The 15100-nt window shown below is 36.1% G+C and overlaps 1 protein-coding gene across 1 annotated transcript; it reads right to left on the bottom strand.

The window, feature by feature from the left end:
• Positions 1-11897: 11897 nt before the first annotated feature.
• On the bottom strand, positions 11898-14421 carry LOC139861319 (uncharacterized). Its single transcript, XM_071849693.1, has 3 exons — positions 14216-14421; positions 12606-12716; positions 11898-12262 (listed from the first exon to the last, which is right to left on the bottom strand). The coding sequence occupies exons 1-3, from the start codon at positions 14348-14350 to the stop codon at positions 12050-12052; spliced, it is 459 nt and encodes a 152-aa protein (XP_071705794.1). The 5' UTR covers positions 14351-14421; the 3' UTR covers positions 11898-12049.
• Between the last annotated feature and the right edge of the window lie 679 nt (positions 14422-15100).

Genomic DNA, 15100 nt, shown 5'->3' with positions numbered 1-15100 from the left:
TTTATAATAAAAAATGCAAATATAAATATCCTTGAAAATACAATTAGAGTAACTGATAAGAATGTAGCCAAGTCTAGTACCATAATGGTTACACCTTGGGGTTTTCATAGTAGAGAACTTGTCTCCAGGGCTTAAAGAGATACCTATAACCATATGTCGACCTAATTACATCGAAAAACATCGCACATTGCAGCCTAAAATATAAAAGGACCAGCATCACGACCTAATTACTCTGTAAACCTAAAACCCTAAACCCTAAACTCTAAACCGTTCGTGTAAAAAACTCATTCTAAACTCTAAATCTAAACCCTAAACCCTAAAATCTAAACCCTAAACCTAAAATATAAACCATAAAACCTTAAATCTAAACCCTACATCTAAACCCAAACTTAATTTGATGAAAATTGATGTAGAACAAGTGTAGAACAACATGTTCTACAAAAAATGTACAACCAAGCCTAATGCATGAAAGTGAAAAAATGTTCGACCAAGCCATCATTTGTTCGGCCGCATTTTGTTTTTGCTCGACTACCTTAGTTCTCAGGGTTCTCACTCTCAAAATGGTTCTCATTTGATCCCTCTACTATATACATATATATATATATATATACACTCCAATATTATATATGTCTAAAATTTGGTGTTACAGGCCCGTATCATGGAGGTGTATGAAGAATAAGGGTGGAGCTGCCTGATGCTTATCCATATAAATCTCCTTCATATGGACTTATTAACAAAATTTACCATCCAAATGTTGATGAAATGTGAGTTTTCACTCTATATATATACAACAGATACAATATATCAATGTCTGTTTTTTTCAACATTTATTCTCATCACAAACAAATATTAGTTTTTTCCAGGTCGAGAACGGTTTTTTGGATGTTATTAATCAGACATGGAGTCCCATGTTTAGTACATCATCTTATTACCCATAGTCATATTTATTAATTAATGCAAGTATAGTGCAATTTTTTATACATTATGTGTGATGTGCAGATTTGGTGAATGTGTTTGAATTTTTATTTTTTTTATTTTATTATTTATTTTTATTTTTTACCGTAGCTACATTTGTATCCTAAGCCAATCCCTTGAATGGAGATGCTTGAGCACTAATGATGTGTGACCGAACTGCATATGAACAAAAAGTTAAAGGTACATTTTGTAATTAATATTTAGGTGTAGGGTTATAGTCTCCGTTTCACATATACCTTATGAAACAAGTCAGGTTGTTTCGGTTTTGGTGATGGGTCAAAACGGTTTTTGGCTGAAATGGGTCATGTGTCAAACGGGTCAGGTTGTGTCTGGATGGGTAACGGGTCGAAAAGGGACATGGGTCAAATGGGTCCAAACTTGTGCATCTCAAATGAGATAATAACAATAACCAAGTGTAAAGTATTGATGCTACTACCCATTCTCTTAATAGACCATCGTTGTATAAAATTACAAGTCATTAATATACCTAATTCTGTTATAGTCCTACTTGGCTTTGTCATGTGCTTAAACATATTGAATTTATACATAAGAATGATCAAGCTATGTAATTGCAGTTGTTTTAAAAAATAAATATGGCAAACATGTGCATCTTATTCATCGTTGTAATATTAGGATTAGTCCCTTTCTAATGTACGGTTGATTTAGCTTCACCAGATTAATTAGTATTATAAAAAGGTTGTCGCCAAAATCGGTCAACGGGTCTAGATTGGCCAAAAGTTGGATAATTGGTTGTAGTCAGATTTATTCGGTCTGAATAAAAAATAGGGCTTTTCGACACCTTTTAGATACAGATCAAGACTATATTAATCAACCGGATTTGGTATGGGAAAAGCTCAATGAGGTAAACTTTAATAGTGTTTTTTAATGATTATCTTTTACAAAATAGTTGTCCTGTTATTTATTAATTATTAATTAACCCTTAACCCTTATATACTAAACGTCATGGCCAATTGTGTAGTTTCGGTTGTTTCCGATTGTAGTTTTGAGTTTGCGTTCACACTACAAATGGTCCCTCAACTTCGGCTCAATTTACACAACAACCCCTCAGGTTTACACTTTTTCAGGGGTAGAATGTGTAAACATATAATTTTATTAAAATGAAATAAACTAATTCCTCCGAATTTATAGCGGGCCTATCTTCTCGCTCGGTGCGAGTTAAATTTTTCCGAGACCACTGTTCAACTCGAAAAAGTCTCACGAACCCAATGGGACTAACTATACGCGAAACGGACACTTTTTAAAAAACGCTTAACACAACGACAACCCGTATTTTTCTGTTCGCCGCAGGTTAAATTTTTCCGACAGCACCGTTACACTCGAAATTTTTTTATGAACAAAACGAAACTAACTACGTTCGAAACGGACACTTTTTAAAAAACGCTTAAGACAACGACATCTAAGACGTTGCTTAAGAATTGGGCCGTTTTTCCCTCTGTAAATACAAAACGCTACGTTAAATATGAATACACAGGCCGAAAGCCCCCGCCGCATCGCGCGAGCCGGATCCGGACTAGTTATATGACTATATGGTAACCTGTGTTTTTTTTAGGTCAATGGAGATACAGTATATACTAGTGAAATGACCCGTGAAATCACGAGTTTGTTTAAACGAAACAGTTTAATGATATATTTTAGGTATTAAGTGAACGTAAATGCTAAAATTATTTAGTTTATTGACCCATGGAACCACAAAGTCCAACTAAGAAACTCGTCAGCTGAATATTTCATCAAAAACCTAAAATGCATATTAAGCAATCCGCATCCAATCATAAGAGATAATATTGGTTGTCATTTTATTTATAAGTGTAAATTAATATATATAAATTCTGAATTGGTTTCCTTCTGCCTATCTTTTATACCTTTTCGTACTTAATTCAAAATAATTAATTAAAATAATTCAAAATTATTTAATTTTAACAATTAAAATAATTATTAATAAGATTTAATAATAATAATAATTAATTAATAAGATTTAATTTTAATTCAAAATTATTTAGATTAATGACATCACTCACCATGCTTAAATTTTTTTCTTTTTTCTTTTTGATTTTTCTTAACAAATGAATTAGTCTAATAATGACATCATCATTATAGGATTTTAATAGAAAGTATAGATAGATGACTAGTAGTTTTAAGGAATTTAATCCTGAAAACCCCCCTGAAACCCGCACATGGGATGAACAAAATGCACCGAGTAACTTAACAAATTATACAACTTCTATTGACAAGAGGGTTTGATGCAATTTGATTGGTCCACGTGGCTCATCCCCTCTCACAACACCCACTGCTCACCAAATGGCAACACTTAAAAAAAAACCGAAGAAAAAGAGCGACGTGCACTCCTTCATACCCATGGCCATACCTTCTCCTGTTCAGCCATACATTCTTCCTTACCTTCTACCTCATCTCCTTTCTTCATTCTCACACATTTTCAACCTTCAGCATCAGAAACCTTCGTGAATGAATTGGAGCTGTAATTATCGCAATCCCCACCGCCACAACCGGCCACAACTATAATCGTGGTGATACCGCCATAAGTTATTATTTTGGAAAGCAATAAGTAATTAATCTTTCAATTTTGATTTATATTTTGGTGGTAAAACCTTAACCCTAACTCTAGGGTATTTCTTTAACAAAGAATTGGCTTACTTGAATTTTGTTTTAATCAAATTTCAGGCTGTTCTACTTTTCTGACAATATTATGTGAATTATGTTTATTCTCTTTTTTTTTATCAGGTAACAAATATGATATGCATAGAGAAGTTTTCTGATTTTTAACAGCTTGAACGATTCACTCTTCGTACCGAAGGTTTAGCATCTAAATCATGGGCGTAAGTGCTCGAACACTTATGTACCTTCATATAGTTTGAAGGTCTTTTGTGATGTATGTAAATTATGTGTGTAAAAATTGTATGTTAAAACAGCAACAAAGTGTCTATGTTTATGTTATTGCAGACAAAAAATGATAGAACAATAATATGATCGTTGTAAAAATCGCGAAAAATATTGAACAGCAACGCGCGAACCCCTAACTCTTGTTATATAAACAAGTTTTGTTGTTATTAACCAATCAAGAGTTTTTTATTTTTTTTTATAGTAACGTGTTATATATTGGTATTTATTTAGTAGTTCGTTAACATTACTTATAGTCTCATATCGAATTTTAAAGAAGCACAATCCAATTTAAAATATCTCCCTAAAAAATATTTGTAAACAAAAAAAATTGAAAAAAAAATGTTGAGAGAACACTTTTACACGTATCTTATAAAAAAAAATTTAGGATAAAAGTTATTTAAAAAGATTGTTAAGAATTCAAGAAAATACGAGAAGAATTTAAAAAATGTTTAAAGGAATAATAAATAAAGTAATAAAAGAAATATTATAAAAAAGTTGAGAAAATAATAAAAAAATAAAAAAGTGAGAGTGTTAATAGAACAATTAAATGAAATAGGAGAGTGAGAGTATTAAATTGAAAATACAAACAATGAAGTGAGCTATTATAAAATATATTAAAGAAAAGGAGGGGTTAATGGGTAAAAAAAAAAAAGGAGTAGCCTTGCAGAAATAAACCTGCGATCTGCTGGTAAGCCTGTAAGGACTCGGACCATGAGCACGTTATTGTTTTAATCAAATATTTTAAAAGATTTGCATTTATAAGTTAAAATAATCGAAGCTAGAAAGTTACATTTAAAAATAAACACGAAATTGGGCCTAAATTGGGTTGAAATTGAGCCTTAATTGGGCACGAATAGTAGCAATTGTAATTCTCTAATTGAATATATATATATATATATATATATATATATATATATATATATATATATATATATATATATATATATATATATATATATATATATATATATATATATATATATATATATATAACAAACTTGTTAAAATGGAATTGAGGATCTCAAATTGTGTTTTTGAGTTAATTATATTATTGATTGATGATATTAATCCTTGTAGTTTACTTGTAATTACATATTTTATTATCTGTGAACTTTAATTTTTGATTATAAGTCCAAAAACACAAAAGTTGTTGCATTATGAATCATTACATTCTTTGATTGAAATAATTAGATTTTATTCTTCGTTAATTCTTCGTTTATACCCCTAATGATGTGCATATACGACAACCTTTATATACGTATCACACGTGCTAGGCACGTGTGATGGATTAGCTCTAGCGCTAAATATAACGCGTCAGGCGCTAATCGCGAACGCTTGGTAAAAGCACAAAATACAAAACAAGTTAAAAAGACATTGTAAAAGGTCGCCATGATCCTTGCGACAGGTTAGTGGTGCATACGACTGGTAGATCATCTTGGGGACCATACTCGCTTTTACAGCTTTACAGACATAATAGTACAAATTTAAAAGGACAATGTACTTTTTGTCTCGCCACATGTCACTAAGGAAAAAATAAGGTTAAACCATAAATAGAGCATCTGTAACACCGATCATTTAATTTTTAAATCACAACGGAAGTCATTTATTTTAAACACAACAATAATTATTACATAATAATCCATGTTATTAGATTAATGTTTACAAACGGTGTTACTTATTACAAAACACATGTTACAAAAGCTCACATCAGAGTTCACGAGTCAAACATGTCTTCAATCTTCAATACCCAGTCCAATCAACATTACCTAAACCTGGAGGGGAGAAAAGTGGGATTAGCGCACTGCAAAGTGAATGGATCTATCTAACGGACTAAGCATAAGCATCAATCATGAAACAACCATAACAACTATGCTAACGTCATGAACTAGCATACAATTAAAGACAATACGAGGATCGACGGCTTGTACGAGCACACAACTCCTAGCTGATCGGGCTAGAGTCTACCGATAGTCCTTCCTACCAAGTCAACTGCGTAACCATCCAAACGCAACACTTGCGTCCTTCTATGCTATACTGATCTAACCGTAGGACTTGGACCCAACCTGACCTAGCCTCGGTTGAACTCATACGAACCCAACCTGACCTAGCCTTGGTGTGTTCCCAACCTGGCCTAGCGTCAGTTGGTGTCAAACACAGTGCACATAGATCAAACAACAACAAACATGCAACATTTATCTATCATGACAATCCATTATCTAAAATGGCAATTAACAAAATCATGGTAATGAGAATAAACGACAGTAGCATGGCTCGATACTTAAACTCTATTCGGAGATAGACCCACTTACCAATTACCAGCAACGACTCAGGTTCTGTCTACTGACTTAGAATAGACATAACCAAGTCAGTCTTGTTAACATACCAACAACAAGACAAAATCATCAACACATAATCACTTAAGCAATTTGAACTATCAGACATGTCAACCGCACGAGTGACATCCACTCGTATGCATGAGGTACCTCAACCGTGCGGTTAAAACTTCACTCATACGTTTGATCCTTGACCAAACATCCAACAAGACAACAACAGATCCATACGGTTGACCACACGAGTGACTAGTGACTCGTACGAGTCACAAATAAACCGTACGGGTCAGCTGTTCAAAATAACAGTTTTAATATTGACCTATTCGTATGGTTCACCATACGGTTGACCGTCCCAACCGTACGAGTGACTTCTCACTCGTGCGAGTGACGAAGAACAGCAGCAGCAGTTAACTGCATACGGGTTTACACCCAAAATTACTATTTTATGATGTTTCAGGCCAATTCATGGCTCACGAAGCTGCACTAGCATACATACATCATTTATCCAGTAACAAGCAACCCAGATAACATTAAAACAACAAGATTCAGGCTAATTTCATCAAAAACCCATCTTAATCGAAAAACCCAATTTAAACAAGAATCAATGCATGAATCATTCAAACAAACATGGATATAAGCTTAACACGAAATCAGTCTCTAAGCTTACACAATCGAATTCCAAACTTGAATCATGTTAGGGTTTGAGAGTGATAAACGATAGGTGCAGGTTCTTGAGAGTTTTCTAGAAAATGGAACAAGTGAAGCAGGTTTACACCTAAAATGGGTGTTAAAAACCATACCCCATAACACACGGGTATTATTAGTTATCTGATATCTTATGTACTTCGTTAGACGGCCCTAACGGAGTCCAAATCTAACACACAAACATGTTCCGTGACTCTTGTCACAAACTGGTCTTAACCAAATAGTCACTTAATAATAAACATATTATTAAATTCAAAAGCATATAATGACACATATAAACTTAAGGGCATAATCATCATCTTACAGCTAGTCCGGTCATCAGTCTGTTACAGTATCAAACCCTCATTATAAAGGACCAGATCCCAAGAAGACTAATCTTCTTAAGAAAATTATATCCGCGCTACCGGAACATCAAGGTAAATCGGACCGGAGAGTTAAACTCGAAAGACACTTAAATCCCCTCTTTTGTTGTCAAGTATGGACCGAACCCACTAGATCTACTATATGCTTGATCAAATGGCGTCATCCTTGGGACTCTAAGTTAAAAGGCTTAAATAATATTTTTTCTTTATGCTCGCTATATCCACTTGTCTTTTCTCAGCAGTTACAGTTATGAATCACTGGAGATAAAAGAAGGCATGTGCACTAATGGCTAGTAGCCACCAGAAAAAGGAACGAAGCACAAGGTTGGCTCTATAAAAGGATGGGAAGCATATGATATTTCCTTCCCAGCTATTAAAGTGTTTAATACTTCATGCGCGCCTATCGTGGTACAAGGGTACCTACCTAAGTCAGGATATCACATCAAACACCTTCACATAGATACGAGCAACGGCGTTGATATCATGTATGAGCAATGCTTTCGACAATTACCCACAACAGTCATAGAAACTATCAGACATCCAACTATATCACTCTAAGGGTTCTCAGGCGAGTCAGATTAGCCAATTGGAACCCCGGAGTTGAAATTGGAGTTAAGGGATGATAGAGACGAACTTAAGACATGCCCCGAGATATAATTATGTGTCGTTCGCTCGTGTTCAAGATATAATGCGCTGTTGGGGAGGACCTCAATTCAAAATTTTAAGGCTATACCTTCAATAATTCACGGGTTGGTTAAATTCCCAAAAACGCAAGGAATCGCCACGCTTGAATCCAAACCACTATAAGCTTTATGCGCGTTAGTCACGATTGATGAAAAAGAAATGCCTGAAACAGGTACAACAAAGGACAACATCATTATAGTAAATCCTATTTATCCAGATCAAAGAGTAAAGATAGGGGCGAGCTTAAGGCAAGAAACTAAAGAAAAGCTGTGAAACATCATAGTGTCAAATTTGGATGTATTATGCTAGCACGATGATGATATGACGGGAGCCCCGCGTGAAATTTCCTAACACCACCTTAATGCAAGTATCAATCTGACGCCAGTTAAAAAAGAAAAAAAAATGACCAATGGTGCTAGAAAGAAGCAAGTGGCTGCGCGGATAAATAAATAAACTTGTCAAAGCAAACATTTTACGCAAAGTTAATTATCAGACTTGGGTCTCAAACCCCTTCCTAGTCCCAAAGGTTGATGGATCATGGCGCCTCTACGTTGGCTTCACAGACATTAAAATGGCATGCCCGAAGGATAACTACCCTTTGCCCGAAATAAATTGGAAAGTTGAATCACTCTTTGGTTTAAAGTACAAATGCTTTCTTGACGATTACAAAGGCTACCATCAGATTCAGATGGCACAAGAAGATGAGGAGAAGATCACGTTCTTCACGAATCAGGAAATATACTGTTATGCAAAACTACCATTCAGACTGAAAAACGTGGGCGCAACCTATCAACGTAACATCAACACAACATTTGTAAAACACATAGGTTGCAACTTGGAAGCGTACGTTGATGACCTTGTCATAAATAGTAACACTGATGAACAATTGTTGATGGACATTCTTGAGACCTTTGAGACGTTGCAGAGCATCAACATGAAGCTCAAGCCGGCCAAGTGTAGTTTTGGCCGAAAAGAGGGGAGTTTCTTAGGAAATATAGTGACTCCCCGGGGAATCAAGGTAAACCAAAAAAGATAAAAGCAATTGAAAGAATGCCCTCCCAAAACACGAAAAAAGCAAGTCCAGAGCCTCAACGGGAAGCTAGCGGCACTGACACGATTTTTATCTAAAGCTGCGGAGCGATCTCTTTCTTTCTTCCGCACGCTAAAGGATTGTGTAAAAAAGTCCGATTTCAAATGGACAGAAGAGACAGAAAAGGCATTTTAAGAAATGAAAGTGCTCCTTAAAGATCTCCCAACACTAACGACACCCATAGTTGGCGAAACTTTAATCCTCTATCTGGCTATCTCTCAAGAGGCCGAAAGCTCAATTTTAGTCGCTGAGCGAGGAGATGCGCAAATGCCTATATACTTTGTTAGTAAAACCCTTTCGGGAAATGAACTAAATTACCTCCCTATTGAAAAGTCTGTGTACGCACTTGTAATCACTGCGCGCCGGTTGCGCAGATATTTACAGGCACCCCCGATTACGGTGTTAACTGACCAGCCCATCCGGCAACTGCTCTACAAGCCCGAAATATCCGGGAGATTAACCAAATGGGCAATGAATTAGGCGAGCACGAAATCAATTACTACGCAAGAAGTGAAGTCAAAGGCCAGATATTAGCTGATTATCCAGCAGAAATAGCTGCCGACATGCCAATCGTACCAGACCCATAACAACTACTATTGACGGTGCCGGAACTGCAGGAATTGTATACTGATGGAGTAGTTAGCACAAGGGTGCACGGGCAGGCTTATTACTAATTGGCTACATAAGGAAGAACATACATATGCACTAAGGTTCAACATTAAGGTAACAAATAATGAGGCTGAGTACGAAGCCTTATTGGCTGGAATGAGATTAGCCAAGGAAATAGGGGTGAAAAAACTTCAAGCCTATGTCGATTCACATTTAGTGGCTAATCAAACTAACGAAATCTTCGATACTAATGATGGATCAATGTAGTCGTATTTAGCGTTAGTTCATTCACTGGTAGACGTGTTTGATGATTTTCAGATCAATCAAATAAAGCCAGAACAAATAAGCCGATGTGTTGAGAAAATTGGCAGCGCTAACATTCAACCACATAGAGAAAAAAAGTCCTGTTTGAACAAATGTTTAAACAATCTACCGAGCCCGAGCCACTTGCTGCCTCTGTGGAAGAAGAAGAAGAAAACAACTGGATGACTAATATAATCGAATTCTTGAAAACATGATCGTTGCCGCAAGATGAAAATGAAGCGTGCAAAATTGGACTCAAAGCACCGATGTACGAATTAAGAGATGGTATCCAATATCGGAAATCTTACTTGGGGGCAAGTCTGTGATGTGTCGGACCTAAAGAGGCCGAAACAATCATAGACGAAGTTCACAAGGGTTCCCTGCGGTTTACATTCAGGCTTTAAGACATTAACTGAAAGAATCAAAAGGTTAGGGTATTATTGGCCAAGAATGTATGCCGGCGCATCCGAAAGGATAAGGATTTCTCAAGAATGTCAACAACATGCGCCGGTCAGCAAGGCGCCTTGACATCCGATGATACCCATCACATCACCATGGCCATTTTGTAAATGGGCCATTGACATTGTAGGTGCCTTTCCAAAAGGCGCTAGAAATGCCGAATATCTTGTCGCTAGTGAAACATAAGGCAAAGTTTCACTTAGGTAGCACACCCCCAAGCTAACGGGGCAATGTGAAGTTACAAAGAGAGATATAGTCCATGCCATCAAAGCAAGAATAGGAATAAAGGGCAATGGTTGGGTGGACGAACTTCTCAAGGTACTCTGGGCACACAGAACGACAACAAAAAACAGCATTGGATAAACACCATTTATTTTGGTCTACGGATCAGAGGCTGTCCTACCAACGGAAATTGCAGTCCCGACTGAGCGAGTCTTGTCATTCAGTGAAGATAGGAACATAATATCAAATTCATATTGTAAGTTTCTACTAGAACATCCTTATTTATGTAAGAGATCTAACTTGTGTAGAAAACTAACAATTAAAGAAATTAATTGTTGCAGACTTTCATATTTTCTAATTGCTAATCTTCACTCATGTGATCCGTTTCTTAGTTTTGTTGATAATTCAATGGTACTATTGCTTCAATAATAATATTTTGTTTTTACGTTTCCTGGTATTTTTTATTTTTTCATATTATTTCTTTTTTGTTAACCGGGGGCATTGTTTTTTTGACTCGCTCAGGGCACTAAAAAGTACAAGATCGGCCCTGCTTTTAATCTCCCAATCGCTTCTTCAAACGGCATCTTGTCCACGTCTAAATATTGCTCAATTGAAGCAACTAGTTGCAAAGACTTATTTGGCACTGAATCGAGTAGCTTGCGAACAAGAATGCTATCGTCCAATGTGGATCTAAGGCTGTTGTACTTGGAAACCATTTCGCTCAATTTTCCAGAGAACTTGTCTATAGTTTCCCCGTCTTTCATTCGTAGGGCTTCAAAATCACTCTTGAGAGTGTGAAGTCTCGCCTTTTGTACTCGCTCAACACCCAAATACCGTAACTTTAAGGCTATCCAAATCTCTTTTGCACTCTTCTTTTTCGCAACTTGCAACAATATATTTTCCGGTAACCCTTAGAAGTTAAACGCCCGGGCCAATTTATTCTTCTTCTCATCGATTTCTACTTTCAACGGACCCCCATGAAACCTTGGGCATCCAGTTAACATCGGACATTGAAATGGTACTCCACCATTTTCTTACAGAGACATTGTTTCGAATCTAAGGTACTTTGGCATAAACGCTCACTCTTGATACCAATTGTAGTAATATAGATTCGTATATGTGACTAGCAACTCAATATAATTGTGACTATTAAAGACAGAATGCACAATCGGTATTGGGGCAATTTTCTTTGATATATTGAAAGTGAAAAAACTCATACAAACGATAAATATAAAAGGCTTTTAAAGTAACATCAGATCCTACAAAACATGAAAATATAACCAACTAGCTACATGGGCATAAATTGATAATGTAGTTTTTGTAATTTAGGTAACAGGCAAATATTAAAGTATTAATGCTGAAATATAATAAAAACGAATAAGAGATATACTGATTTAATCTTTAGAGATTATGCGCTTGGCAGCATCAACGTTTTCATTTACGACATCAGCAACATCCTCCGCCTTTTCGGAGACGTTTTCTTTCACTTCTTGAGCCTTTTCTGTAGCAGTCGTCCATGCATCTTGTGCCTTTTGTTTCGCTTTCTCGGCTATGTTTTCTGCAGTTTCCGCAACGTTTCCAGCAGTATCTTTCGATTGGTTTGCAATCTTTCAAAACAATGACAAAAACATTAATAAGCAATGATTATCATTCGTATTTTAAAAACATAGATTCGTGGCCTGTTGAAAAGTTATCCCACATCGGCCATGGGACAAAACAAATGCATTCATATAAGTCTAAGGGGAAGTCTTCTAGAAAACGATCGACCTGATCCACATGCCCGTATGGATCAGGTCGTGTTATTGGGTTCGGGTTTCAGCTCGGAAACGCGTGTGTGCGTGAAAAATGATCGGGTGGGTGGTTAATATCCCCGTGAGTGGTTAATATCCCCGTGAGTGATTCCAAACCCAGTTTTCCAAAACAAAAAAAAAAAGTGTGATGTCTAATTACATTTTCTGCATGAGAAGAAGCTTGTTCTTTGATTTGGTTACCGGCTTTCTTCACCTCTTCAACGCCACGTTTAGCTGCATCTGATGGTGATTGAGACGGTGAGGAACGCACCTTTTATGTAGAAAAATCATAATATTAATAACATTGTTGCAGATTCCTATATCACTACAAGAATGCATCTATATAGTATGTTAACTAATCAAAACAATTTCATAGAAGTATTGAACTGATCAAATTCAAACTAAGTTGTATTTTATGTCTTCATTTGAGGCAAGAATGTGCGTTTTATAACAGCAATCAGATTAGCATGAAAGGTTTTACATTATCATTTTGGCGGTAAAGTTTATTAGTTGTGTTATCGATGTGTGCAAAAAGGTTTTGTTCCAAAAACTTTAGCCAGCCCATGCCAAACAATCTCATGCACAACATGGGAGAGGTAAATCGAGCTGATCGGTGGCAACACAACATTGTTTGGGAACGGAGATATGTGGCGGACAATTCCGGAATACAGTCATCTTCATAAAACAAGACGTCCGTGTGTTCGAACGGAACATTTTCTTTCAAAAAGGTTAAAAGCTCATCTAAACCAACGTCGCGAACGTCAATGTTTTTGAATGTAGCTTTTGAACCACGCGTATAATCATAAACTTTCATTTCATTACGGAATTCACTTCCGTAATACACTTCGATTGAGACAATCATCGGCGAAAGGGTCACCATTTTGAGTTTGGAAGTGTGATAGTGCAGTTTAAGTGTTGGATGTGTGTTAGATATGTGTTCAATATGTGTTGAGGATGTGGTATAAGTAGGCAAATCGAACGGTCGTCCCAAAATGTATCCCAGACGATTTGTCGTCCCCAAAGGTATCCCAGACGACAAATCGTCCAGAGAAAAAAGCCCGCGAAAACTATTCTCTTTTGGAGCCAATTTTTTACGGTACAATAATTGGATCCAATCTTTCCGGACGACATTGGGTCGTCCGGAAAACTCTGGTCAAACAATCAGGAAAAAGCAAACAGAAAAGGCAATAAATTTTGTCGGCTTGTGGCTTTTTGCGGACGACTTTAGTCGTCCGGAAAGGTCCTGTCCGGAAAAATCGTTTTTCTAGTAGTGATATTCGAATTCGTATCACACAAAAAAAAAAAAAAAAATTCTATTAAGAGACAACCGGGGTCAGCCGTCCCCAACGTGCCAAATTCTTTTTAGTGTAATTATATGTTAAAGTTCGAGGTTTATTTTTTTTTTTTGTTAAATTTCGACATTTTGCCCCCCATCTTGTGTCTGTTTCCGACCCCAACATAGGTTGTCGGTGAGGTTTGAATAGACCTCTTGTGAGGATATCGAAGCCAACCTTGAGATGGTCATGTAAAAGGGTCGGAAACAGTCATGGATGAACACATAGCTATTTACAAATGAATTGTTTATATTGTAATATATGTAGGCAGTTAAGCATATGGGTAAACCTTAGTTCCTCTCTTGGGTCCAATTAGTGGTGGCTTTTTGTTTTTCAACGGCAAATTAAGTGCAATTTTATTAACCCACTATTAAGACACTAGAGGCTAAAGCATGAAACAAAGTTAGGAACGAATAAATTAAACATATATCCTTACAACAAGTCTTGAGCCTCTAGTGTGCTTGACAGGTAACATGCAAACCATATTGGTTTTGACTCTGGTTGTGTTGGAGGTGACATTTGGTGTCACTAAAAAGCTTGAAGCAACGGATACCATACTGCAACTTGCCATTACTTGCACTAGAAGTAAAAAAAGGTTTGATTTTGATAATGATATTGAGATAATGAACAAGTTGGTAACTGAAATTCAAAGGTTTTTGTTGTAATGAGGGTATGTATCTTTTCGTTTAAATATATAGGGTCATTGGTGTCGGTTTTAGTTGAGGTAACCAGTAGAGTGATGCCATGTGGATAGTAATATCCTTATGTTGGGTATGGTTGTACCACGACATGTCGACATTTGCTTTCTATGCTCCATGTCGACGTACATTTGCTTTTTAAATATTTTTTTAATTACTAGTGAAGAGACCCGTGAAATTACGGGATTCTAAAGGAAAAATAAAAATAATATGTTATAGTTGACAAATGTAATTTAATCAAAATGTGAATCTTATATAACCAACAAAGTTTGTAATTTCTCTTCTTAGTGCTTTGTTATGGAGTGTTTTTGTATGCAAAACTGATATTCAACTCTGAAAGTCAAAGAAACTTTCCAAATTAATGTAACCACATTCTTTGATTCATTGGTGCTAAAGTACATAACCTGAGACATAACGTATGAAATCAAATTAACACCAACTATGCCATACCAATCCAACACTTCACAACACGTGTAAACAAAATACAAATTTTAACATACCCTTTCATTCAAAATTACTGTATGCTCCAACATTGACAATCAAAATTCAAGCGTTATATACCAGATTTTCTTCAAACCAATTTGAACGCCAGTTACAGTATTAAAACCTACAAACATCAATCA

The sequence above is a fragment of the Rutidosis leptorrhynchoides genome, chromosome 8 (genome assembly GCF_046630445.1).
Source record: "Rutidosis leptorrhynchoides isolate AG116_Rl617_1_P2 chromosome 8, CSIRO_AGI_Rlap_v1, whole genome shotgun sequence".
In the NCBI taxonomy this organism is placed as follows: domain Eukaryota; kingdom Viridiplantae; phylum Streptophyta; class Magnoliopsida; order Asterales; family Asteraceae; genus Rutidosis; species Rutidosis leptorrhynchoides.
The sequence above is the reverse complement of the archived record's forward strand: the minus strand, read 5'-3'. Positions and strand labels throughout refer to the sequence as shown.